Source organism: Oncorhynchus masou, chromosome 31, assembly GCF_036934945.1.
Source record: "Oncorhynchus masou masou isolate Uvic2021 chromosome 31, UVic_Omas_1.1, whole genome shotgun sequence".
Lineage (NCBI taxonomy): Eukaryota > Metazoa > Chordata > Actinopteri > Salmoniformes > Salmonidae > Oncorhynchus > Oncorhynchus masou.
The window spans coordinates 83365047-83389863 of record NC_088242.1 but is presented as its reverse complement, the minus strand read 5'-3'; the positions used below and the strand labels follow the sequence as shown (position 1 = coordinate 83389863).

Below are 24817 nucleotides of genomic sequence, written 5' to 3'. Positions count from 1 at the left end.
TCTTAACAGTTTTTTCCAATCGCTAACACACTAAAATGACCTGCACAGCACAATTATTTAAACTGACACACAGAGAGCAAAACCTCTTCTCAATTCTCCAATAGTCTGAACACATTTTCTGCTTTACACACATTTTGCAATTCAAAATGGCACTTATTAAATGCACTGCACACGGTTCTCTGCATAAGACACAACAATCTGACATAGTCACATGTTTGCCATTTCAAAAAACTGCCATTCAAAATGACACTACATGAGCTAATTGGCCAATACATGTGCCAACTGGCCAAACACCTCAATTGTTAAATGTTACCACTTCAATCAGGAAGTAAGCACTATGAAAAGACCACAGGTGAGCACCTTTTGTTTTACAACAAAAATGGAAGCCGTTGCAGAGAGAGGAAGAGGGAGGGGGAGAATGACAGGGGGAGGAAGAGTGAGAGGTAGGGGTAGAGCTGGTAGAGGAGTTCATGGCCAAAGAAGACAACAACCACCATTTCTCGTGCAATACCTCCCACCATACTCATCATTTCTGAACCCCAATTGAAGAGCTATTTTCGGCACGGCGGTGGAAGGTATACAACCGGCAGCCCATTGTGCGCATGCCTCTTGTGCAGGCTATGGAAGAGGCATGTGACGAGATTGATGTGGGTGCGATTCAGTGATGGATAAGGCACTCAAGGCACTTCTTCCCTCGATGTCTGGCAAGGGAAGATATTGCCTGTGATGTGGACGAGGCGTTGTGGCCAGACCCAGCTGTGCGGCAAGATGCCTAATTATTTTTCTTGACTCTTTTTTTCTATATATTTTTCCTGCACATTTTTTCTGAAAGTTTCTTTTTCAGTTTACTTTTTTTTTGTGAGCATATTTTTGTTCAGTCCAATGTAAATATATCTGCTGTGCATACGTTGCACTGACTTGTTTGGTGAAAAATAAAAAATAAAATGTTTCAACAGCATGTGTGTGTATCTGCAAATATTTCTGTGCATCTGAAAATTTTTCTACAATATGAACTATTTTAGTATTATGTCAAAGCATACTAAAGATTAGAGTGCTTTTAATTATGCCCAACAGTGTGTAGTTGGTTAGACAAAAATCTGGTAATATGAATGAAGTGTGTGCCATTTCGTGCAAACGTTTGATTTTGATAATGCTATATGTAGTTTTGGTTGCAGTGCTTCATTTTGCAGGATATATGAGGTATTTTGCAGTTTGGGTGTGTGGTTTTGTGAATTGTGTTAAGTATTTTGATAAAACCAATCTAGTTTGCAAAATTGTGTTTTAGCAATTGGGAAAAACTGTAACTGACTTGCCTAGTTAAATAAAGGTACAAAATTAAATGAACAGGACTGAGTATTGCATGACCTCACCCACATTACAGCTCCAATACTAAGCATTATTTTACTACTTTGGAGAATTTAATTGTGTTATATCAGTGAAAATACTTATGTCAATGGCATGATGATGAGGAGCCAATGCTTTCTGAACATGGAGTTCTTTGTAGCCCCCTGTAAAATTCTAGAATATCCACACTGAAGTAATGATTGTATACACAGAGGGCCTAAAACAATATGTGTGGGCAGGAGTGTGGGTAGTCAGGAGTTAAAGGTTATACATATACAACATGGTTCCCTTTAGCTGCTAAGGCCAGACCCTGAGCAGGTGCTGGAAGGCCGGTTGTCATGGAAATAAGAGCAGCATTTATGTATGTATCTTCACCTCTCAAAGTTCACAATATCCAAGGAGAAAACAAAACTATTAAAACATTTGGGAACAAATGTCTCAATACAAATCAAATTCTCAATCATGTCAACCTCACAATCATCCCTATAATGACAGCAAATTGATTAAGCTTTTAACTGGTAGAGCAATTAGGATATTTTTAGGCAGCAAATAATCTCTCATCATTACTGTCATAACCACTCTACCACCCACAAAAATTGGGACTACGCGAGCTCCGCCGATTCGGATGAGCAGCAGGTGGTTTTCCTTCACGCCAGAAGAATCGTTAAAACCTCTTCCCTCCCACGCAGACCTCTGCTCGATATCGAGGCGTTTTTCTATCGCGTAGGAGGGCTGGAGAAAAGCTCAAACTCATGCAATTTAGGGAAATTAACTGTAGATGTGAATGTGTGCTACTTTGGGCTACTTCAGTTATGTGAGCGGAAGGCAAGCAAAGGAATTAACCATACCGTGCAAGGACCGTCTTGAGGGAAGGTATGAAAATGCAACTTTTTTGTATTGTATTAATTTTAAATTGACGTTTAATTATAACGTGCAAAACATGTAATTCACTCTCACTTAACAGCTAGATACATTATTTCACGTCTATCAAAGATACCAACTTTGATAACTTGTACACAAGTTATAATATTGTAATTTTTAAGCATATTTTATGATTATGCCACCAGTTGAAGACGTTCCACCCAGACCAGAGAAGCTCTCCATGACTGTATCGTATTCTGTGAAGAGAAAAAACATCGTAAACAGGGCATCTTTGCAGATTTTTTTAGCAGTTATTAAAAAGGGTACACATTTAAAAGTGACAATGAATTTGACAGTAATAACTGAAATATTGTCCTGATTTGCTGTTAGTGTTTGGAGAAAAAAGGAACAACAGCTAATATCCTCCAGCATTGAAAATGACAAATGGAGCTCCCAGAGTTGACACTGACAGCTCACTTGTTGATGCTCAGTTAGTATGTCTCTTAACCATTTATTGGGATTAGGGCTAGTTGTAATGATTCTGCTCTGCTAGGTTTATCACAGCCCCATGGTAGAATAGTGGCAGTGGTGGTGATGTAATGTCCACCAACAAAAAGAGCATTGGTTTTATATGAATAGTACAAATAAAGGACCAATTAAAAAAATTGAAGTTGCATTGTCATGTATTGCTATTTCTAGCCCTGGAACTGCTGGGGAGACTAATGTTGGCTAGGACAGTGGGGCATGGGTGGAATAGGTGGGGAGTTAGACTGTACCTGCTGTTGTCCCAGGGCTTTGTAGTTGTGTGTGTGCTGGTGGGTGGGTGGGTGGGTAGGGCAGAGCATGCATAAGAAGGTTAGGTCAGATGAGATGACAGACCTTTTTATGTCTGCCCGCTTATGAAATCAGCGAACCGTCACCTCCAGTCAATTTGCCCCAGATAGTACGGGTTGCATCTCTAGGCTTTGGACTGTTGGGAAAAGAAGCCCTGAACTAAACCATGAGTGGTGAGTATGCTATGCTTAAAGAATATCCCACTGGGCACAGATGTCAGTTCAACATCTAGTTTTGATTTACATTTGGTTGAGTTGTCAGCTAACGTGAATTCAACATGAAATCAATAACAAAAATCACCATGTTATTGGATTTAGGTGAAAAGTTGGATAAAAAAGTACTAAATTCCCTGACATTGACAACTTTTTGCAAATCCAGTCAGTTTTCCACATATAATTTTTTGTGTGGAAATGATGTGGAAACAATCTTGCCCAGTGGGATATTAAAGGTAAGGCAGATTGAGTCAGTTTGAAAAAAAAGCGTGAGTTTAAGGGACCAGTTGAAATTTTCAGCATATTTTCTTGATATTCAGTGTGTTGTTTTTTCCATCTACGTAACATTGCAAAAATCAGAAACTTTCTGTCCAAAAATGATGCAGAAAAATTAATCCATGCTTTTGTCACTTCTAGGTTAGACTACTGCAATGCTCTACTTTCCGGCTACCCGGATAAAGCACTAAATAAACTTCAGTTAGTGCTAAATACGGCTGCTAGAATCCTGACTAGAACCAAAAAATTTGATCATATTACTCCAGTGCTAGCCTCCCTACACTGGCTTCCTGTCAAAGCAAGGGCTGATTTCAAGGTTTTACTGCTAACCTACAAAGCATTGCATGGGCTTGCTCCTACCTATCTCTCTGATTTGGTCCTGCCGTACATACCTACACGTACGCTACGGTCACAAGACGCAGGCCTCCTAATTGTCCCTAGAATTTCTAAGCAAACAGCTGGAGGCAGGGCTTTCTCCTATAGAGCTCCATTTTTATGGAACGGTCTGCCTACCCATGTCAGAGACGCAAACTCGGTCTCAACCTTTAAGTCTTTACTGAAGACTCATCTCTTCAGTGGGTCATATGATTGAGTGTAGTCTGGCCCAGGAGTGGGAAGGTGAACGGAAAGGCTCTGGAGCAACGAACCACCCTTGCTGTCTCTGCCTGGCCGGTTCCCCTCTTTCCACTGGGATTCTCTGCCTCTAACCCTATTACAGGGGCTGAGTCACTGGCTTGCTGGGGCTCTCTCATGCCGTCCCTGAGGGGGTGCGTCACCTGAGTGGGTTGATTCACTGATGTGGTCATCCTGTCTGGGTTGGCGCCCCCCCCTTGGGTTGTGCCGTGGCGGAGATCTTTGCGGGCTATACTCAGCTTTGTCTCAGGATGGTAAGTTGGTGGTTGAAGATATCCCTCCAGTGGTGTGGGGGCTGTGCTTTGGCATAGTGGGTGGGGTTATATCCTTCCTGTTTGGCCCTGTCCGGGGGTGTCCTCGGGTGGGGCCACAGTGTCTCCTGACCCCTCCTGTCTCAGCCTTCAGTATTTATGCTGCAGTAGTTTATGTGTCGGGGGGCTGGGGTCAGTTTGTTATATCTGGAGTACTTCTCCTGTCCAATTCGGTGTCCTGTGTGAATCTAAGTGTGCGTTCTCTAATTCTCTCCTTCTCTCTCTCGGAGGACCTGAGCCCTAGGACCATGCCCCAGGACTACCTGACATGATGACTCCTTGCTGTCCCCAGTCCACCTGGCCGTGCTGCTGCTCCAGTTTCAACTGAACCGCGGCCCTAGGACCATGCCCCAGGACTACTTGACATGATGACTCCTTGCTGTCCCCAGTCCACCTGGCCGTGCTGCTGCTCCAGTTTCAACTGTTCTGCCTTATTATTATTCGACCATGCTGGTCATTTATGAACATTTGAACATCTTGGCCATGTTCTGTTATAATCTCTACCCGGCACAGCCAGAAGAGGACTGGCCACCCCACATAGCCTGGTTCCTCTCTAGGTTTCTTCCTAGGTTTTGGCTTTTCTAGGGAGTTTTTCCTAGCCACCGTGCTTCTACACCTGCATTGCTTGCTGTTTGGGGTTTTAGGCTGGGTTTCTGTACAGCACTTTGAGATATCAGCTGATGTACGAAGGGCTATATAAATAAATTTGATTTGATTTGATTTGATTTGTTTGATTTTTGCTTCTTTGTTTACAAAACCTGTTGCATAGAAAAGCTGTCATTTGCTTCTGGCTTTTACGTGTTAGAATCATACTGTAGTGTTGGTACTCTGTGTTCCTGCATATTTTAGCAGGGTAGTTTGAAGAGTGCTCAAGGCTTTCTTGTAAGTTAGGAATGAAATAACATCACCTTTTTAAGCCAACTTCTCCATACATACCGTGGCAAGGCTAATGTAGGTTACCTGTGCCCTGGGTGGTGACATCCAGGGATCCGTCCAGTAAGAAATGCATGCAACTTTAATTTCAACCTGCAGCTTGCCAGCCTGCCAGCCTGCCAGGGTGTACACAGGGCATGTTCGTTATGGTGAAACATTAGGGTGAAACAGATATAAATATAATGTTGCCTATGGAGCTGCCAATGTCTATCAATCCCTACAAAAATGTCCATTAATTATGACCCACATAATAATTTACATTTCCTGTTTTTGCAGGATTATTTTCCCTGCTGTAGCTAACTGGCTCAAATTAAGATCCTACATCTGTAGTATGTACTGTAGTTGAATCGTCATTAGTTTCAAAATAATGCCTGTATGCACCCCTTTGGGAGTAAAATCAACATTAAATCAAATCAAATTGTATTTGTCACATGTGCCGAATATAACAATACAAGACCTTACCATGAAATGCTTACTTGAAAAAGCCCTTAACCAACAATGCATTTCAAGAAATAGAGTTAATAAAATATTTGCTAAATATAATAAAGTAAAAAATCTATAAACGATCAAATAGTAACACAAATGTACATAACAATACAGAGTCAATGTACGGGGGTACAGGTTTGTCAAGGTAATTTGTAAAGTGACAATGCATAGATAATAAACAGCGAGTAGCAGCGGTGTAAAAACAAAGGGGGGGGTGTAAATAGTCCAGGTGGCCATTTGATTAGTTGTTCAGCAGTCTTATGGCTTGGGGGTAGAAGCTGTTAAGGAGCCTTTAGGTCCTAGACTTGGCGCTCTGGTACCACTTGCCGTGCGGTAGCAGAGAAGACAGTCTATGACTTGGGTGACTGGAGTCTGACAATTCTTTGGGCCTTCCTCTGACACCGCCTAGTATATCGGTCTTGGATGTCTGGCAGCTTGGCCCCAGTGATGTACTGGGCCATACGCACTACCCTCTGTAGCACCTTATGGTCAGATGCCGAGCAGTTACCATACCAGGCAACGTTTTGAGGATCTGGGGACCCATGCCAAATCTTTTCAGTCTCCTGACGGGGAAAAGGTATTATCGTGCACTCTTCACGACTGTCTTGGTGTGTTTGGACCATGATAGTTTGTTGGTGATGTGGACCCCATTGAACTTGAAACTCTCGACCCGGTCCACTTCAGTCCCATCAATGTTAATGGGGGCCTGTTCGGCCCTCCTTTCCCAATAATCCACGATCATCTCCTTTGTCTTGCTCACATTAAGAGAGAGGTTGTTGTCCTGGCACCACACTGCCAGGTCTCTGACCTCTTCCCTATAGGCTGTTGTCGATGATCAGGCCTACCACTGTTGTGTCATCAGCAAACTTAATAATGATTTTGGATTCGTGCTTGGGTGAACAGGGAGTACAGGAGGGGACTAAGCACGCACCCCCGAGGGGCTCCACTGTTGAGAATCAGTGTGGCAGAAGTGTTGCTGCCTACCCTTACCACCTGGGGCGGACCGTCAGGATCCAGTTGCAGAGGGAGGTGTTTAGTCCCAGGGTCCTTAGCTTAGTGAGGAGCTGTGTGGGCACTATTTTGTTTAACACTGAGCTGTAGTCAATGAACAGCATTCTCACATAGGTGTTCCCTTTGTCCAGGTGTGAAAGGGCAGTGTGGAGTGCGATTGAGATTGCATCTGTGAATCTGTTGGGGCGGTATGCGAACTGGAGTGGGTCTCGGGTTTCTGGCATGATGGTGTTGATGTTTGCCATGACCAACCTTTCAAAGCACTTTATGGCTCATGTCACTGGGCAGCTCGTGGCTGGGTTTCCCTTTCTAGTCCATAATATGTTTCAAGCACTGCCACATCCAATGAGCCTCGGAGCCGGTTTAGTACTATTATATCTTAGTCCTGTATTGGTGCTCCTTGAAAGCGGATGCTCTTGCCTTTAGCTCGGTGTGGATGTTGCCTGTATTCCATGGCTTCTGGATGGGAAATGTACGTATGGTCACTGTGGGGACAGCGTCGTCAATGTACTTATTGATGAACCCGGTGACTGTCGTGGTACACTCCTCAATACCATTGGATGAATCCCGGAACATATTACAGTCTGTGCAAGCAAAACAGTCTTGTGGCATAGCATCCGCGTCATCTGACCACTTCCGTATTGAGCGAGTCACTGTACTTCCTGCTTTAGCTTTTGCTTGTAAGCAGGAATCAGGAGGATAGAATTATGGTCACATTTGCCAAATGGAGGGCAAGGGAGAGCTTTGTATGCATCTGTGTGTGGAGTAAAGGTGGTCTAGAGTTGGTTTTTGTCCTCTGGTTGCACGTGACATGCTGGTAGAAATGATGTAAAACGGATTTAAGTTTACCTGTATTAAAGCCCCTGGCCCCTTGGAATGCCGCATCTGGATGAGCATTTCTTCTTTTCTTGTTATAAGGACATATTAGGTGAATTTCCTGGGATTAGTTATATGAGATGGCTTAGAACAGGCCCTTACCATACTGGAAGGAGCAGCGAGGGAATCAGATACACTGCTTGTCTTATAGGATTGCCTTGGACCAGGTAGGATGATAGGATCATCATTCAGAAAATAACTCATATTTAAATGCAGAGCTGTGATACTGCACTGTATGTGTTTGTTATGCATTTCATCAACGCTCATCCAGTACTGTTTGAGTATTAGCAACAATCATCAGGTTCTTGAGTGCTCTTTTGCAATCCATTTTAATAATTTTCTGACTTCAGTGTTGCTGAATTGATATTACTATGTCCAACCAACTCTTCTATCAAGCAGTCATGTACACTTCATATACATTTTTCCTTCACTGCATTATAACAGAATGCTTATTGTCTCCTCCATCTCCTCTCCTCCAGTTTCACAGGAAACCTGCCTCCTGGACCAGGTGCTGGAGCTGATTATGAATGAGAAGCCCGCCAACACCGCTAGCCTTTTCCTGAACGAGGACGCCGACAAGCCCTCCCTCCCTGAACGAGGCCTCTGGCGGTGGCTACATAGGGCCATGCAGAAGAGAGCAGCCAGTGCCAAGGACACGATGAGCTCCATAACTAAGGAGAGCGTCAAGGGCTTCCTGAGACGCAACCTCTTTGTCCTCCTCACCATCGCAGCAGTGGCTCTGGGCAAGTGGACAAAATACTTTGTTACTGTCTTATTAGGGTTAAGGTGATGTTAAGAGCTAAGGTTATGGTTAGTTTGTTGATTGCTTGTTTGTAGTTAATACAATATTAATTTAAAAAAACAAAAGTAATTGCAGTGTTATTATACAGGCCTATGAGCTGCAGCCCCCAAGTGTAGACTCCTGTGTCAAGAAGACTTGAAATACATACAGTATTCTTCATCAATGATATCATGTCTCCTGTGTGTGTATCCAGGTGTCATCTTGGGTTTCGCCCTGCGGCCCCACAACCTGACCCTCAGGAAGATCAAATACTTTGCCTTCCCTGGAGAGCTGCTTATGAGGATGCTGCAGATGCTGGTTCTGCCTCTCATCATCTCCAGCCTGGTCACAGGTAGCTGGTCACAGGAGTTCTGCTTCCTTAGCATCATTATAATTATTTGCAATTACAGTATCTATTGCTTTTGTCAAACTCAAAGTGATTTACATTTCATGTAGATTTCTCACCCCTTCTGCATGTTATTATTCTACATTTTCCATACTTCTTGCTATTTTGAGCTCAAAGTTAGTTGGTACAGTAAGAGTCTTGTGGTAGTAGCTAGAGTATTAATGAGAAAATTATGAACTTTGTCTTGTCTTGCAGGTATTTCCTCTCTGGACAGCAAAGCGTCTGGGAAGATGGGAATGCGGGCTGTGGTTTATTACATGGTGACCACCCTCATTGCGGTCTTCATTGGCATCGTCATTGTGATTGTCATAAAACCAGGGAAAGGCCATAGGGACAGTCCAGTGGCCTCTAGCGGTACCATAGAGCCGGTACAAGCAGCTGACGCCTTCCTGGATCTCATCAGGTGAGGAACTATTGTAGGATCCCAGTGACAGTAAGTCAATAGAAGATATTAATAATTGGTTGTCCTTTATTCACTGTGATAATAGTTATGCATTTTTCAGGAACATGTTCCCACCAAATTTGGTGGAAGCCTGTTTCACGCAGGTAAGGGAATTCACTTGCCAATTGATCAAGCAGCTATTCTTCAATACACTGTGTTAAAATACTTACCAAATAAATTGTTAAGGACTGTTACTCTTTACTTATATAATACATATAGTGGGGAGAACAAGTATTTGATACACTGCTGATTTTGCAGGTATTCCTACTTACAAAGCATGTCATTTTTTATCATAGGTACACTTCAACTGTGAGAGACGGAATCTAAAACAAAAATCCAGAAAATCACATTGTATGATTTTTAAGTAATTAATTTGCATTTTATTGCATGACATAAGTATTTGATACATCAGAAAAGCAGAACTTAACATTTGGTACGGAAACCTTTGTTTGTAATTACAGAGATCATACGTTTCCTTTAGTTCTTGACCAGGTTTGCACACACTGCAGCAGGGATTTTGGCCCACTCCTCCATACAGACCTTCTCCAGATCCTTCAGGTTTCGGGGCTGTCGCTGGGCAATACGGACTTTCAGCTCCCTCCAAAGATGTTCTATTGGGTTCAGGTCTGGAGACTGGCTAGGCCACTGAGATGCTTTTTACGGAGCCACTCCCTTAGTTGCCCTGGCTGTGTGTTTTGGGTCGTTGTCATGCTGGAAGACCCAGCCACGACCCATCTTCAATACTCTTACTGAGGGAAGGAGGTTGTTGGCCAAGATCTCGTGATACATGGCCCCATCCATCCTCCCCTCAATACGGTGCAGTCGTCCTGCAGAAAAGCATCCCCATAGAATGATGTTTCCACCTCCATGCTTCACGGTTGGGATGGTGTTCTTAGGGTTGTACTCATCCTTCTTCTTCCTCCAAACACGGCGAGTGGAGTTTAGACCAAAAATCTCTATTTTTGTCTCATCAGACCACATGACCTTCTCCCATTCCTCCTCTGGATCATTCAGATGGTCATTGGCAAACTTCAGACGGGCCTGGACATGCGCTGGCTTGAGCAGGGGGACCTTGCGTGCGCTGCAGGATTTTAATCCATGACGGCGTAGTGTGTTACTAATGGTTTTCTTTGAGACTGTGGTCCCAGCTCTATCAGGTCATTGACCAGGTCCTGCCGTGTAGTTCTGGGCTGATCCCTCACCTTCTTCATGATCATTGATGCCCCACGAGGTGAGATCTTGCATGGACCGTCATCTTGAACTTCTTCCATTTTCTAATAATTGCGCCAACAGTTGTTGCCTTCTCACCAAGCTGCTTGCCTATTCTCCTGTAGCCCATCCCAGCCATACACAGGTCTACAATTTTATCCCTGATGTCCTTACACAGCTCCCTGGTCTTGGCCAATGTGGAGAGGTTGGAGTCTGTTTGATTGAGTGTGTAGACAGGTGTCTTTTATACAGGTAACGAGTTCAAACAGGTGCAGTTAATACAGGTAATGAGTTGAGAACAGGAGGGCTTCTTAAAGAAAAACTAACAGGTCTGTGAGAGCTGTAATTCTTACTGGTTGGTAGGTGATCAAATATTTATGTCATGCAATAAAATGCTCATTAATTACTTAAAAATCATACAATGTGATTTTCTGGATTTTTGTTTTAGATTCTGTCTCACAGTTGAAGTGTACCTATGATATTTTTTTTTACAGACCTCTACATGCTTTGTAAGTAGGAAAACCTGCAAAATCGGCAGTGTATCAAATACTTGCTCTCCCCACTGTACATGTATTCAATGCCTGCACTGTTTCCACCAGTACAAAACAGTCTACAAGAAGACCATCTACACCAAGAACGTGACCATTACCCTCAACCTGACTGACTCCCTAAACGCTACAGAGGCTGCCTTGGCTGCTAACATGAGCAGAGTCCTGCAGACCATCCAGGTGGGTGATACATTGGTGGTGGAGTAACTTACCCCAATGTAAAGTCCTTTGGGGGAACAAGTGCTACAGTTACTTTGGATAAGTGTAAATGTGATGTGATGTGAAGGGGCTGTTCTGCTCCAGGAGACAGTGGTGGAGACGATCCCAGTATCTGGTTCCTCTAACGGGGTGAACGCCCTGGGTCTGGTGGTGTTCTCCATGTGCTTCGGCCTGGTCATCGGCAGCATGAAGCAGCAGGGACAGGCTCTCAGGGACTTCTTCGACTGCCTCAACGAAGCCATCATGCGCCTAGTGGCCATCATCATCTGGTTAGTAGTCAGATTAATGGTTGCAAAGTAACATGTTAATGTACTCGTAAATGCCTTTACCATTACTTCTCACATACAGTATATATCTCAAAACAGTTGCCTTCGGGTGAATTGTTGTGTTAGGTAGAGTGTGGGCTATCCTACAAATATCTCTCTCTTTTATCTCCATTCCTTCCTCTCTCCCCATCAGGTACGCTCCAGTGGGCATCCTGTTCCTGATAGCAGGTAAGATCGTGGAGATGAAGAATCTGGCCGAGGTGGGAGGTCAGCTGGGGATGTACACGGTGTCTGTCATCGTGGGTCTGCTCATCCATGGCCTCTTCGTCCTGCCCCTGTTCTACTTCCTGGTCACCAGGAAGAACCCCTACACCTTCATCGCTGGCCTGCTGCAGGCCCTCATTACTGCCCTGGGGACGTCCTCTAGGTGGGTGTAGGAACAGATTCAGGGTCAGATGTAACTAATTCATTGCCCTGGGGATATCCTCTAGTTCAGTGGTTATCCGGTCCTCCAGTAACCCAAACAGCGCACACTTTTGATGTAGCCCCAGACAAACTCACCTGATCAACTCATTGAGAGCTTGACGATTGGTTGACAAGTGGAATCAGGTGTGCTTGTCCGGGGCTACAACAAAAATGTGTGCTGTCGGGGGTACTTGAGGATTAGAGTTGGGAAACACATCTAGTTGTTGTTTGGAGAATTATGATCTCACAACGTCCTCTATTCTCTGCCACCCTGCCATAGCTCTGCCACCCTGCCCATCACCTTCCGCTGTCTGGAGGAGAACAACCATGTGGACAAGAGAGTGACACGCTTCATCCTGCCCGTGGGTGCCACCATCAACATGGATGGCACTGCCCTCTACGAGGCTGTGGCCGCCATCTTTATTGCTCAGGTCAATGACATGGAACTAAACTTTGGCCAAATCCTCACCATCAGGTGAGTGTTAAGACACCATTCATCTGATAAGCCACAATGCTATCAATGAGCTAGACCTTCAACTATGAAGTTATTTTTAAGTATTAAGTTATTTATAACAATACACATTTTTTAAAATCTCAACTTGGAAAGTATATACAAAAGCATATTAGCTAATTTTGCAACTACATTAAGAGGAGACTCATAACTCATAACAATGAGTTTTCGTGGTTTTGATGAGATGAATTTTGTGGTCTCTGCTGAACTTCTCCATGCTGTTGGCTTTCTTCTATTGACTTCACAACCCAAGATGGATTACCTCTACCACGGAGTGTTGATTTAGCTCAGGGATAGGCAACTCCAGTCCTCGGGGGCCGGAGTGGTGCTTCGTATTAAACAGGCATAGACTAACAGGGAAATGCTTACTTATAGATCCTGTTCTAACAATGCAGTTAAAGATATACAAAAAGTATTTTTTTTGTCACAAAAATAATAAATACACAGTGAATAACAATAACGAATAATATGCTATATACACAGAGTACCAGTACCGAATCGATGTGCAGGGGTACAAAGTAATTGAGGTAGCTATGTACATATACTGTAGTAGGGGTAAAGGGACTAGGCAACAGGATAGATAGTAGACAGTGGCAGCAGCATATGTTCAAGAATAGGCTAATTTAAGAGATGGCTAGTCATTATTAGCAGATACATTATGGGACACAGGTCAAGTTATTATCGGCATGCAGCGGTTAGTCTATAACCATGTCTTCCTGGATCAGTATTTTCACACGTCACTCACCACCGATTCCCTAATGCAATGTGTGTTTCTCTTTCTTATTAAATGGTGCCATCCCTCCACAGTATCACAGCAACAGCTGCCAGCATTGGAGCAGCAGGCATCCCGCAGGCTGGTCTGGTTACCATGGTGATTGTATTGACATCGGTGGGACTGCCCACAGAGGACATAACGCTGATCATTGCTGTGGACTGGTTCCTGTAAGTCTGCCTAAATGTCACTGTAAGGCCGCCACACCACTATAACAGAGAACAGATCCCCCTGAAAGGTTGGCCATGCATTATGCGCATCAAATTATTGAAGAACTGTTAACAACTAGCCCTCTCTAATGTTCTGGTGTTGTATACGCTTTTCTGCATGCCTCATGGTTGGATTTACACACAATGGTTGGAATTATTTTTTTAATAACTTGTGGATGGATTGCATTGTGTTTTTGTGCGGCTGTGCATAGGTTGACACCCTAAGGGGGTGTGTGTGTGTGTGTGTGTGTGTGTGTGTGTGTGTGTGTGTGTGTGTGTGTGTGTGTGTGTGTGTGTGTGTGTGTGTGTGTGTGTGTGTGTGTGTGTGTGTGTGTACACACTATATAATGTCTATGTTTTATAATGTATGTACTTGTGCAGGGACCGACTGAGGACCACTACCAACGTGCTGGGGGACTCTCTGGGGGCGGGCATCGTGGAGCACCTGTCACGCCAGGAGTTGCAGAGCCAGGATGTTGAGGTGGGCAACTCGGTGATTGAAGAGAACGAAAAGTCCTACCAGCTCATCTGCCAGGAGAACGACTCAGTGAAGCACCACAACAGTGAGACCCCCATGTAGGGGTCAGGACAGGGGAATTTATAGGCCCAGTCTGAAAACAACCACTAGCCTCTACTGTACTTCTTCTTTTAGTCAACATTGCTTGATCTAATATTTATATATTTCTTAATTCCATTATTTTACTTTTAGATTAGTGTGTATTGTTGTCAGATACTACTGCACTGTTGGAGCTAGAAACACAAGCACTTCGCCACACCCATAATAACATCTGCTAAATATGTGTATGTGACCAAAACAATTTGATTTGATTTTCAGTGTTTGTAGATATGGAAGAACTGGATACAGTAGATGTAAACAATATGGGGAAAGATATTGGATGCCTAGGTTGAGCTATCACCAAATTGCTAACACCTACAGTATCTGGTTAACTTCAAATCTGCAAACACTCTAGGGATAGTGGTTTTGCATTGTTTTGACACTCTTAACCATATCACCAACTCTTTTGGTAATTTCAGTCCAAATCTGAGTCCATGGATGCATTGTCTACTCTAGAGGACACTGGTGAAAAAACTGGACAGGTGAAATCACATTTTCCATAGATACAGTGCCTTGCGAAAGTATTCGCCCCCCTTGAACTTTGCGACCTTTTGCCACATTTCAGGCTTCAAACATAAAGATATAAAACTGTATTTTTTGTGAAGAATCAACAACAAGTGGGACACAATCATGAAGTGGAATGACATTTATTGGATATTTCAAACTTTTTTAACAAATCAAAAACTGAAAAATTGGGCGTGCAAAATTATTCGGCCCCTTTACTTTCAGTGCAGCAAACTTTCTCCAGAAGTTCAGTGAGGATCTCTGAATGATCCAATGTTTACCTAAATGACTAATGATGATAAATACAATCCACCTGTGTGTAATTAAGTCTCCGTATAAATGCACCTGCACTGTGATAGTCTCAGAGGTCCGTTAAAAGCGCAGAGAGCATCATGAAGAATAAGGAACACACCAGGCAGGTCCAAGATACTGTTGTGAAGAAGTTTAAAGCCGGATTTGGATACAAAAAGATTTCCCAAGCTTTAAACATCCCAAGGAGCACTGTGCAAGCAATAATATTGAAATGGAAGGAGTATCAGACCACTGCAAATCTACCAAGACCTGGCCGTCCCTCTAAACTTTCAGCTCATACAAGGAGAAGACTGATCAGAGATGCAGCCAAGAGGCCCATGATCACTCTGGATGAACTGCAGAGATCTACAGCTGATGTGGGAGACTCTGTCCATAGGACAACAATCAGTCGTATATTGCACAAATCTGGCCTTTATGGAAGAGTGGAGAGAAGAAAGCCATTTCTTAAAGATATCCATAAAAAGTGTTGTTTAAAGTTTGCCACAAGCCACCTGGGAGACACACCAAACATGTGGAAGAAGGTGCTCTGGTCAGATGAAACCAAAATTGAACTTTTTGGCAACAATGCAAACTGTTATGTTTGGCGTAAAAGCAACACAGGTCATCACCCTGAACACACCATCCCCACTGTCAAAAATGGTGGTGGCAGCATCATGGTTTGGGCCTGCTTTTCTTCAGCAGGGACAGGGAAGATGGTTAAAATTGATGGGAAGATGGATGGAGCCAAATACAGGACCATTCTGGAAGAAAACCTGATAGAGTCTGCAAAAGACCTGAGACTGGGACGGAGATTTGTCTTCCAACAAGACAATGATCCAAAACATAAAGCAAAATCTACAATGGAATGGTTCAAAAATAAACATATCCAGGTGTTAGAATGGCCAAGTCAAAGTCCAGACCTGAATCCAATCGAGAATATGTGGAAAGAACTGAAAACTGCTGTTCACAAATGCTCTCCATCCAACCTCACTGAGCGCGAGCTGTTTTGCAAGGAGGAATGGGAAAAAATGTCAGTCTCTCGATGTGCAAAACTGATAGAGACATACCCCAAGCGACTTACAGCTGTAATCGCAGCAAAAGGTGGCGCTACAAAGTATTAACTTAAGGGGGCTGAATCATTTTGCACGCCCAATTTTTCAGTTTCTGATTTGTTAAAAAAGTTTGAAATATCCAATAAATGTCGTTCCACTTCATAATTGTGTCCCACTTGTTGTTGATTCTTCACAAAAAAATACAGTTTTATATCTTTATGTTTGAAGCCTGAAATGTGGCAAAAGGTCGCAAAGTTCAAGGGGGCCGAATACTTTCGCAAGGCACTGTATCTAGCTCCCATATTGATTTCACTTATCCCATGTTTTCATATCAGTAGAGAACACTTTAGACTGCTGTTGTGTACTCAGTATCGGATTCATTTTCATGAACAAGAAAATAATTGCCATTCAATGACCTTTTTAAATATGTGAATAAATGGAAAATCCATTCCTATACTCACCATCACGTAGCTTGTTCTGTTGCATGGCTTGAATTTATTTTGATTATATTTTGACTCTTTTTGCATCATTGACGTAATCAATTTGAGTTTATAGCAGCCTCAGTTGCACTTCTGTAGTTAGTGGTTGTTGTTTTTATTGCAAATCTACCTCTAATATAATTCAAGTGTACATTATGCTTTCTCTTAAGCCATTTAATTTTCTGCCCCAAACATTACCTAGAGGAAATGTTGTAGGCCTATCATATTATCCATGCTACCAACCTTGATAACCAGTTTTTCAACAGTTTTGCAGTTTTGATATAATGTACTTTGCTTGATCTCTGTCAATAGCATCAATGTGAATATATAGTATATATTTGTATGGATATCTGTAATAATATTTGACACTTGGGTGATTTCTATGTTACTTTTTGAGGTAAATTGGGGTTGTTAGACTTTTTTATTTTTCGAAAACAATATTGGATGCACGCACTACTGTTAATTTATGATTATGGCTTTTTCCTTTTATTTGACTGTGGGACAAAAGTGTAAAAATGTTATGCCTAAAGCAGTTACATGTATATACATAATTTAAAGGCAATTAAGTTCAATGTTAAAGAGGCATTCCAGAAGATTTGAAAACAATCTAGTTATTATAAACCCTCTGCAGTCCTAACATTTTTACGTGGCATCATTTAGTGCACGAGATACGCGCTCATTTATGTCATGTAGCCTAATTTGTGCCTCTTGTTTTACGTATAAAATAGTTGATTTATGTTTTCATGAGATGGTTTAAATTTGGATGGCTTTAGTATTTTGATGGAAGAACATGAAAGTTGCAACAAATAAATGTCTCAGGAATTGACAACAATTGTGTGAGTCTGTAGGCTGTGATAAGTGTGGTCGAGAGACAGAAGCCTTGTTTGTACCTGGTGCTTTTGTACTCACATTTGTAGACAGGTGTATACACTCAAAACACACATTCTTATCTGATTGTTTTCAGATCTTCCTGACCACCAAAGGATGTAGTCAGGCACACACTGTGTCTGGATATCTCACAGGTGTCGACAGATCTGGACAGTAAAACCATTTAAAGCATCATTATCCTTCCTTCTAAAATCATTGACAGCTGGCACCATTGACTTATGACATCAATATGGGTCTTAAAATAAATAAATATTATTTTGGAAGAATATCCATCAAATAATTTGCATACAGGGAGGGACCAGGAAATCAGGTCACAATCCAAACACAGTGAAGGGATAAGAGACACACTTTACTACCGTGTGTAGAGGCATATCTGAAAACGTGGGTGCAATCAGAATGTGGACAAGATCAGGACCAAGGATGCATGTTAGCATCAGGTATTACCGAGTCTATTCAGACAGCGAGAAGATTCTCCAGGAGATTCCTGTTCTTTAGGTTGATCTGAGGAGATTGTGTAAAAGCATGGCTGTATTCTTAACGCACAGAAAATGGCTACCCCTGGTGGAGAATCTGTTTTTGTCCCTGATTCACCATGGATTCTTACTCCGACTAGTCTAAACTGCAGTACTGAACACCTGCGGTGCATTCCAGCTGGCTTCACATTTACAGTACTGCATCTCATTGAGTAAAGCCTCCACATTTTTGCCAGTTATGTGGTCTAAACCTCTAGGTAGTGATATGGTGTCAAACTGTCTTTGTTGAAATTAATAAACTGTCAAATGGAGTGCCAGAGCAGCTTTGGGCATCTCAAACAGTGTTGAGTCAGAAGCTCAATGCTATGGGAAGCATTAATCACCTTTTATCTGGGGGTGAAGATGCTTGGCACCTCAACATCAAACTGAGTGCATCCACCCAAACATAGTAAACAGAAGCAGCGTGTGGTTTCAGCCAGAGGGGAACCAACACGGCCTCTCTGGGCAACTCAATTTGTTCCAAACTATTAATACAGCAGTTATTCTGCTTGTTTTATACCAGTACCTTTGAGAACTGTACCTATAAGAGAAATGATAGGGTAACCTACTTTAACCAATGTATACAAAACAATATCACTATTTAGGTGTTCCTAATGTTTGGTATAGTCAGTGTATATAAGCACACAAATACTCTCAGAGTAACCCACTGTGGCCTGTGTAGTCCTGCAGTTAAAGCCTCTGACCTCAGTACACATGTATGTCAGCATAGGTTAGAATCCAGCCCACTGCCCTTTGACCTTCCCTCCCCCAGTCTTTACTATCTCTTCAATAAAGCAAAACAATTACAAAAATGTACCTTAAAAAAAGTAAAGAACCCACTGACCTATAATATAGATTTTTGAAGAAAGAGCCTATGCGGCAATAAGACACAACGAGGAGGAAAATCTAACTCTTTCAGGTTAATTTATTTATAAAAGATCCACTGAAGATGTGTTTAAACATACAGTGCATTTTCTAACTGACATTGTGTTTCAGGCGAGAACAAGCCGTCTATGAAGTTGAACAGCCATACATAGATGGTGAAGACCGGTTTCTCGGAATAAAGAGTAATCAGAAATACTTGGCAAATACTTTGGCATAGTTAGCGACAGTGTGTAAAAGACATTTAGCTATATATCAAAACCTCTCAGGGACTCCGCAATGTATGGCAATGACAGCTCAGCCACTACACACTCCCAGCCAGATAGTGACACGAGACAACTGGAGAGTCAGCAAGCTTAGCCGAGTTAGGATGAGAAGCCGCTGGAAGTTTACTTGGCCTGTAATGACAAGAGAGATAGTTTAGTTCAATACATCTTAAATGTCCCCAAACGGCAATTTAAGTGCAGCATAAATGTCAGACACTAAGTTTATGCGGAGAAAATACAGTACAATATTGCTGGAGTAAAATGATAAACAGCTGTCACCTATGACAATAATATTCCTTCTGTGGTAGCAACCTCACACTCATTCCACATGGAGGGCATCCCACCCATCCTTATCCTGAGAGAGAAAAGTGTGGAAAATCTTTGCCTATGGTGACATAATCAGGGAGAACAACTACAGCACAATTTTCAAGGATGCTAACATTACCCCTCCCTCTAATAAAGCCATTTGGATGTACAGGCTGGATTTAATCTCTCCCACCATAGGAATGTTTATGTAGTATTTTAAAGTAGTATACGTAACTGCAATGTGCGTTAGATTAAATTGAGCCCTATGTGTATAAACAAGGTGCATATTTCCCACCTCTGACATGACTGGCAGGTTGCCATGAGGGTGGAGCCACATGGTCCTATGTGCTTTGGTCCTCTGCCTCTGGACCAGCTTCCTCAGTAACCTCTTGACCCTTCTATCTCTGGGGTCAGCACACTTCACCGCCTTCTTGGTGTACAGTCTGCAGCCACAACAGATAAAGAACATTCACCAAGCCAACTTTTCAAACGAAACATACAGAACACACTATAGATATGGAGCATGGTTTCAAGAAAGCCTTCTCTGAACCAAAGCTTCAACAAAGTTGGCTAGTGAGGCATCTTTTCTTTATATGTCTTGTTATTCTCACATATTTCCTTCCTCACATCCCTGGCAATTATAGTAGAATCTGAGCCATAACAACATGACCTGGATAGATGACAATGCCTCACATCTCTGAGAGAAATATTGTCTATGTCTGCAGGTTGCTTGGAGATAGTTGGAATACTTGCATGATGGCTTGTATGCTGCAGTCTGGCCCCTCCGTCTGCACTTCAAACCTCAGCACGTCTTTGGTGCGCACATTCCCCTGGGAGTACTGCATACAGCACTGAACGTCTCTCTGCATCTGTACCCCATCACCTGAGAGAGGGAGGAAGTGAGGGGGAGAGAGACATACCCTTATGTCAGACTCGTCAAAGCACACTGACAGTATATGAAGGCTGATTGCTATTGGCTCATAAGGAGGGTTGTTATTATAGATATGAGCTCAAATAGCAAATATTTTTGTAGGAATGCAAGAAATTTCATTGCACTGTTCTATACAGTATAGTTGGACTATGCAAGGTTAATATGTAATGTTTGCTTTTGTTGACAGGATATGTAATATTGTCAGTATTGCACACCCCTTATACACACAAGAATGCCAGAGGAATTAGCTAGATCATCCCATGTTCCCCAACAATGTACTGTTATGCCAGTGGCACTGTGACTACATGACAAGCCTTTTCATCCAATCAGAGTGAGTAAACACAGTAACATTAGCCGAGATAACAGTTACCATATGCATGTCATATAAAAGCTGCTCTGAACCTTGTCATATATTATCATTGACATCATCGATCACTTTTTCCCATGAAAGTCTGATGTATTCAGTTAGCTTGTTATTAGCATTCAAGGTTTTGATGTGAAATCATTGTCTTCCTGCATTCTAGCCCTCTGTTTACATCCATGGCTCTCCCTGCTGCTGCTCCAGTACTGGCTCTATTCCCCTCTCCTCCCTCTCTCCTCTAGCTTCATCTCCTTCGCCATCACTTCCCTGCTAAACTGGCTCCCAGCAGGGTGCATACTGCTGACGGTCTAGTGTAGGTGTTATTGTGTCTTACCTTCTACTGCGTCCAGGAGAACGACAGTCAGAGAAATAACAGTCACAGTCTGCAGCAGAAACATGGTGAGCCTGACAGGGAAGTTATCCGCTGTATTACCTTCCCCTCTATTGCCGTGTCTCTTATATTCCTCCCTCCCTCCTTTTCCCCTCTCCCTTCTGCTCACACACACACACTCTCCCCCTCCCTCTCTCTCCCCTCCCTCATCCTCCAGTGCCCCACTCACTGTTCATTTCTGTCTTTCCCACTCTTCAAAAGGTGCTTTCCAAAGCTCTTAAAATAATTCAGATTTATGGCATTCTCTAATGCAGTCATGAAAAGTGATCTACCTTGTTGTAGGTGTGACCCACTGCTAGAGCACAATACATCAGTGGGGGCTGCTGAGGGGAGGATGGCTCATAATAATGTCTGGAACGGAGCTAATGGAATGGTATCAAACACCTGGAAACCATGTGGTTGATGTGTTGATACCATTCCACCTACTCCGCTCCAGTCATTACCACGAGCCCCTCCTCCCCAATTAAGGTGCCACCAAACTCCTGTGCAATACAGGGAACACCACACAGCCTGTGATACACTACTTATAAGACAAATATTACAGTGTACTGCACAGGAGGTTGGTGGCTCCCTAATTGGGGAGGAGGGCTCGTGGTAGTGGCATCAGCCTCCACTGGTGTCCTGTAATACATTCATGTGGTTTTTATCCATGCAAATGACTAAGGCATCAGTAATACCGACATGGTTCAAAATACAAGAAAGTTACATGCAGCCTGTTTCCAAAACCAACCACCACCGTACGCTTGAAGGCTTTAGCTTATCTGTGGTTCAAGCATCAACAATTCACATTATTAAAGAGTGAGTTGAACCAACAGCAGCAGGGTGTGATTACCAGGAGAAAACACAAGTATTAGGTGTGTCTGCTCCTGTTATGATTTTCATTTAAACTAAATATGTTAAAAACAGATGTCAATAGTCAGACGATGACATAAAATGGCAACCAGCTCTCTACCATTAGACAGATCACAAGATTATGAGAAATATTGAAAACAGGAGCTGATCTGCCAGACGAATGTACATTATAGCTTCGATATTTCATAGTCTGAACTGTGATAGACTTTGTATAGAAGCAATTCTAACATTCTCAATACAACACCTAACAACCTTGTCAAGAGGTTTGGACCTCTCTTGGTTTAATGGCAAAGGTCTTGGACTGACAAATGCAAGTCCCAGAAGGCTAACCCATGAATTTACAACATTTGGTGTCAGAAATGGGCATCCAATGTGTAATAGCAAAAGTTGGCAAGTGCATTACTTAATTGCCTTTAGGACCAGAGTGGGACAAGCCTCCAAATTCACAACTATAACTAAATAATAACATGTCAAATATAAAATGGCTTATGTTAGAGGAAATGGATACAAAGTTAACGCTGGTTGGCGTTTGAGGATTGAATGACCTGGAGACCCAGAGTGGTGGCTTTGGGAAGAGACCGTTTGCTTTGGCAGGTTGGGTGTCATTAGAGCCCAGCTGATGCTCCCTATGATGTCAGAAACCTCCCTTCTAACAAAGCAATGAAACTATTGCAGAATCACAGCACGTTCTCTAATGCCTTTGGTATTCAATTAAATAAGAGGTTGAAAAAGGAAGTGGAAGGAATGCTATAAAAATATTTTATACATAAAATATACACAAAGTTAAAACTGAACAAACGAAATAAAACCCTTGTCTGAAAAACAAACAAAAAACTGGAGAAAAAAAAACTTTTGGACAAGAAAACCCAAATAACCTTTTGGTCTGGAAAACCCAAATAACATTAGTCTTTTCATTTTGAGACTGAATACCTACTGTTTAATGTACCTTAGAATAAATGCTTCCAGTGAAAACAAGGAAGTGTAAAGCTATTAACTACTGTAACGTTAAGACACTTCATATCTTGTTTTGTATTTTACAGCAGTAGCTACTGGAAATGTATTGTTCTATATAATTATGTAGTTGTACAAAGGAATAATACACACCTGGAGAGAATTCCAAATTCAATGAATAGTCAACGTGGTAAAACACACCACCAATGAATACAGGACAAATTATGCTTTAAATCCCTGCTGAATGATGGGATTTTGGTAGTGGCATTTATTAAGATGACAAGGCCACAGTGTAATCCCTACAGTGTGCATACCTGAGCCCTGGAAGTGAAACTATGCAGTCTGTTGAGGGGTGTGGAGGGGGCAAGAATTCAACCCTTAAGAAATCAGGTTTGGAATCTTTCAGCTGCAAAAACATACCTTCCCCATTACTCCAGTCTGCTCCTGAGCCAAACACATTTTATGCATATCTTTGGGGCGATTAATAGATCATTGTAAAAGTATTCAGAAGACCACAAGTGACTGTAAATCCACCTATGAAGTCATGGACTAAACCAGTGTTCCTCTGAGGAGGTAGAGAGCCGGAGGAGGGATAAGTATGTCCTGGGGATGTTGTAGGGCAAGGATAACTATACCTGTGGTCCAGGCCAGGGCTGTTTAACCCAAAAGAGTGTTATTAACTAGGCAAGTCAGTTAAGAACAAATTCTTATTTACAATGGCGGCCTAGGAACTGCCTTGTTCAGGGTTTGACCTTGTCAGCTCGGGGACTCGATCTAGTGTTAAGTTAGGTTTCAGGGGGCATATCTTTGTCCAATTTTGAGATGCATAATTTATCAAGCACATAACATTTGGTATGGAATGTCTGGAACTGTGTGAATAAATAGGTGATTAGTCCATTTTAGGACATGGTCTTCTCTACAACTTCCTGAAGATTGATCAGCTTTATGCCCCAATTTAATTTAAAAGTTGTTTCACAGTTCTTTATGTTCTGATCTTGTGAAAAATACCCAAACAGTTGGGGATGTTTTAACTTAGGGAATAGTAAACTTTAGAAAAGATAAATCAAGTCACATTCTATATATGCTCATGTGTCATTTAAAATGGGTGTAAAACACTTCTTCATGGTTACATAATGAATGATTGAATGTTCTTATCTTGACATAAGTCTAGGTGGAACCAGCTTACTTTATATGAGAATTTCCTTATTTATTGTGGCAAATAAAATGACGTCCATCCATGCAACATCTGATGATATTTTATTATAGCCAGGGCACTAGATGTTCTATGCTGCCTGCCATTCTTCCGGTGGGAGTAGACTGGAACCCTTTGAGGCAGTCCTCAAACTAACATCTATGGTTCACACAGGATTGTATTTATATACTGTAACACTAAACCTGAACATGTTTGGTTAAACATAGAAATCAATTATTTAAAATCATTGCAACACTCAATGGTCTTGACAGTGCTCATGTGGGGAAACAGAACACTTTTCCAAAACGGATGTGTCCATCAAAAACTGCAAAAATAAAAACATGTCAAATCGAGAAGGTAGGGGACCTTGTAATAAATAATCCTCCCAATTTTACTGGTGCTTGTAATTTATTTCCTATGACATTAAATGACTGAAAGTTCTTACAAATACTGAAAAGTAACCAAGGGATGAGTTACACCCATCAGATTTGATATATGTTTAATGAAGTGTGTAATTGTTCATTAGAAATCATTTGGAAGTGAAATATATTGTTCTGCAGCAATATAATTCAAGGCAGGTGGGCTAAACTGCACTCAACCCACTATTCTGTTGATACACTAAAGCAGAACCTATTCAGGAATGCACAAGGAGCACCTAAGATGTTGTGTATTTTTTTGTCCAGCCTTGATTTCCTCCAGATACATTTAATTTGCCATAGCTCCAGACCACCAGCACAG

At 42.2% G+C, this 24817-nt stretch overlaps 2 protein-coding genes across 5 annotated transcripts; one reads left to right on the top strand and one right to left on the bottom strand.

The window, feature by feature from the left end:
* Positions 1–2159: 2159 nt before the first annotated feature.
* slc1a6 (solute carrier family 1 member 6) lies at positions 2160–14207 on the top strand. Of its 3 annotated transcripts, XM_064953017.1 has the most exons (11): positions 2160–2217; positions 8257–8520; positions 8773–8910; positions 9160–9367; positions 9468–9510; positions 11215–11343; positions 11467–11651; positions 11842–12075; positions 12394–12588; positions 13432–13566; positions 13987–14207. In XM_064953017.1, exons 2-11 carry the CDS (start codon positions 8301–8303, stop codon positions 14183–14185), a joined length of 1686 nt encoding a protein of 561 aa, XP_064809089.1. In that variant the 5' UTR covers positions 2160–2217; positions 8257–8300; the 3' UTR covers positions 14186–14207. The 3 variants fall into 3 exon arrangements, with proteins under 3 accessions (XP_064809089.1, XP_064809090.1, XP_064809091.1); XM_064953018.1 differs by lacking the exon at positions 2160–2217 and having other exon boundaries at positions 8422–8520; positions 11215–11301; XM_064953019.1 differs by lacking the exons at positions 2160–2217; positions 9468–9510; positions 11215–11343; positions 11467–11651 and having other exon boundaries at positions 8422–8520.
* Positions 14208–18854: 4647 nt separating this feature from the next.
* On the bottom strand, positions 18855–21170 carry LOC135525308 (C-C motif chemokine 20-like). 2 transcript variants are annotated; one of them, XM_064953015.1, is made up of 5 exons: positions 21028–21170; positions 20155–20284; positions 19697–19844; positions 19375–19450; positions 18855–19227 (listed from the first exon to the last, which is right to left on the bottom strand). In XM_064953015.1, exons 1-4 carry the CDS (start codon positions 21089–21091, stop codon positions 19415–19417), a joined length of 378 nt encoding a protein of 125 aa, XP_064809087.1. In that variant the 5' UTR covers positions 21092–21170; the 3' UTR covers positions 18855–19227; positions 19375–19414. The 2 variants fall into 2 exon arrangements, with proteins under 2 accessions (XP_064809087.1, XP_064809088.1); XM_064953016.1 differs by lacking the exon at positions 19375–19450.
* Positions 21171–24817: the final 3647 nt, after the last annotated feature.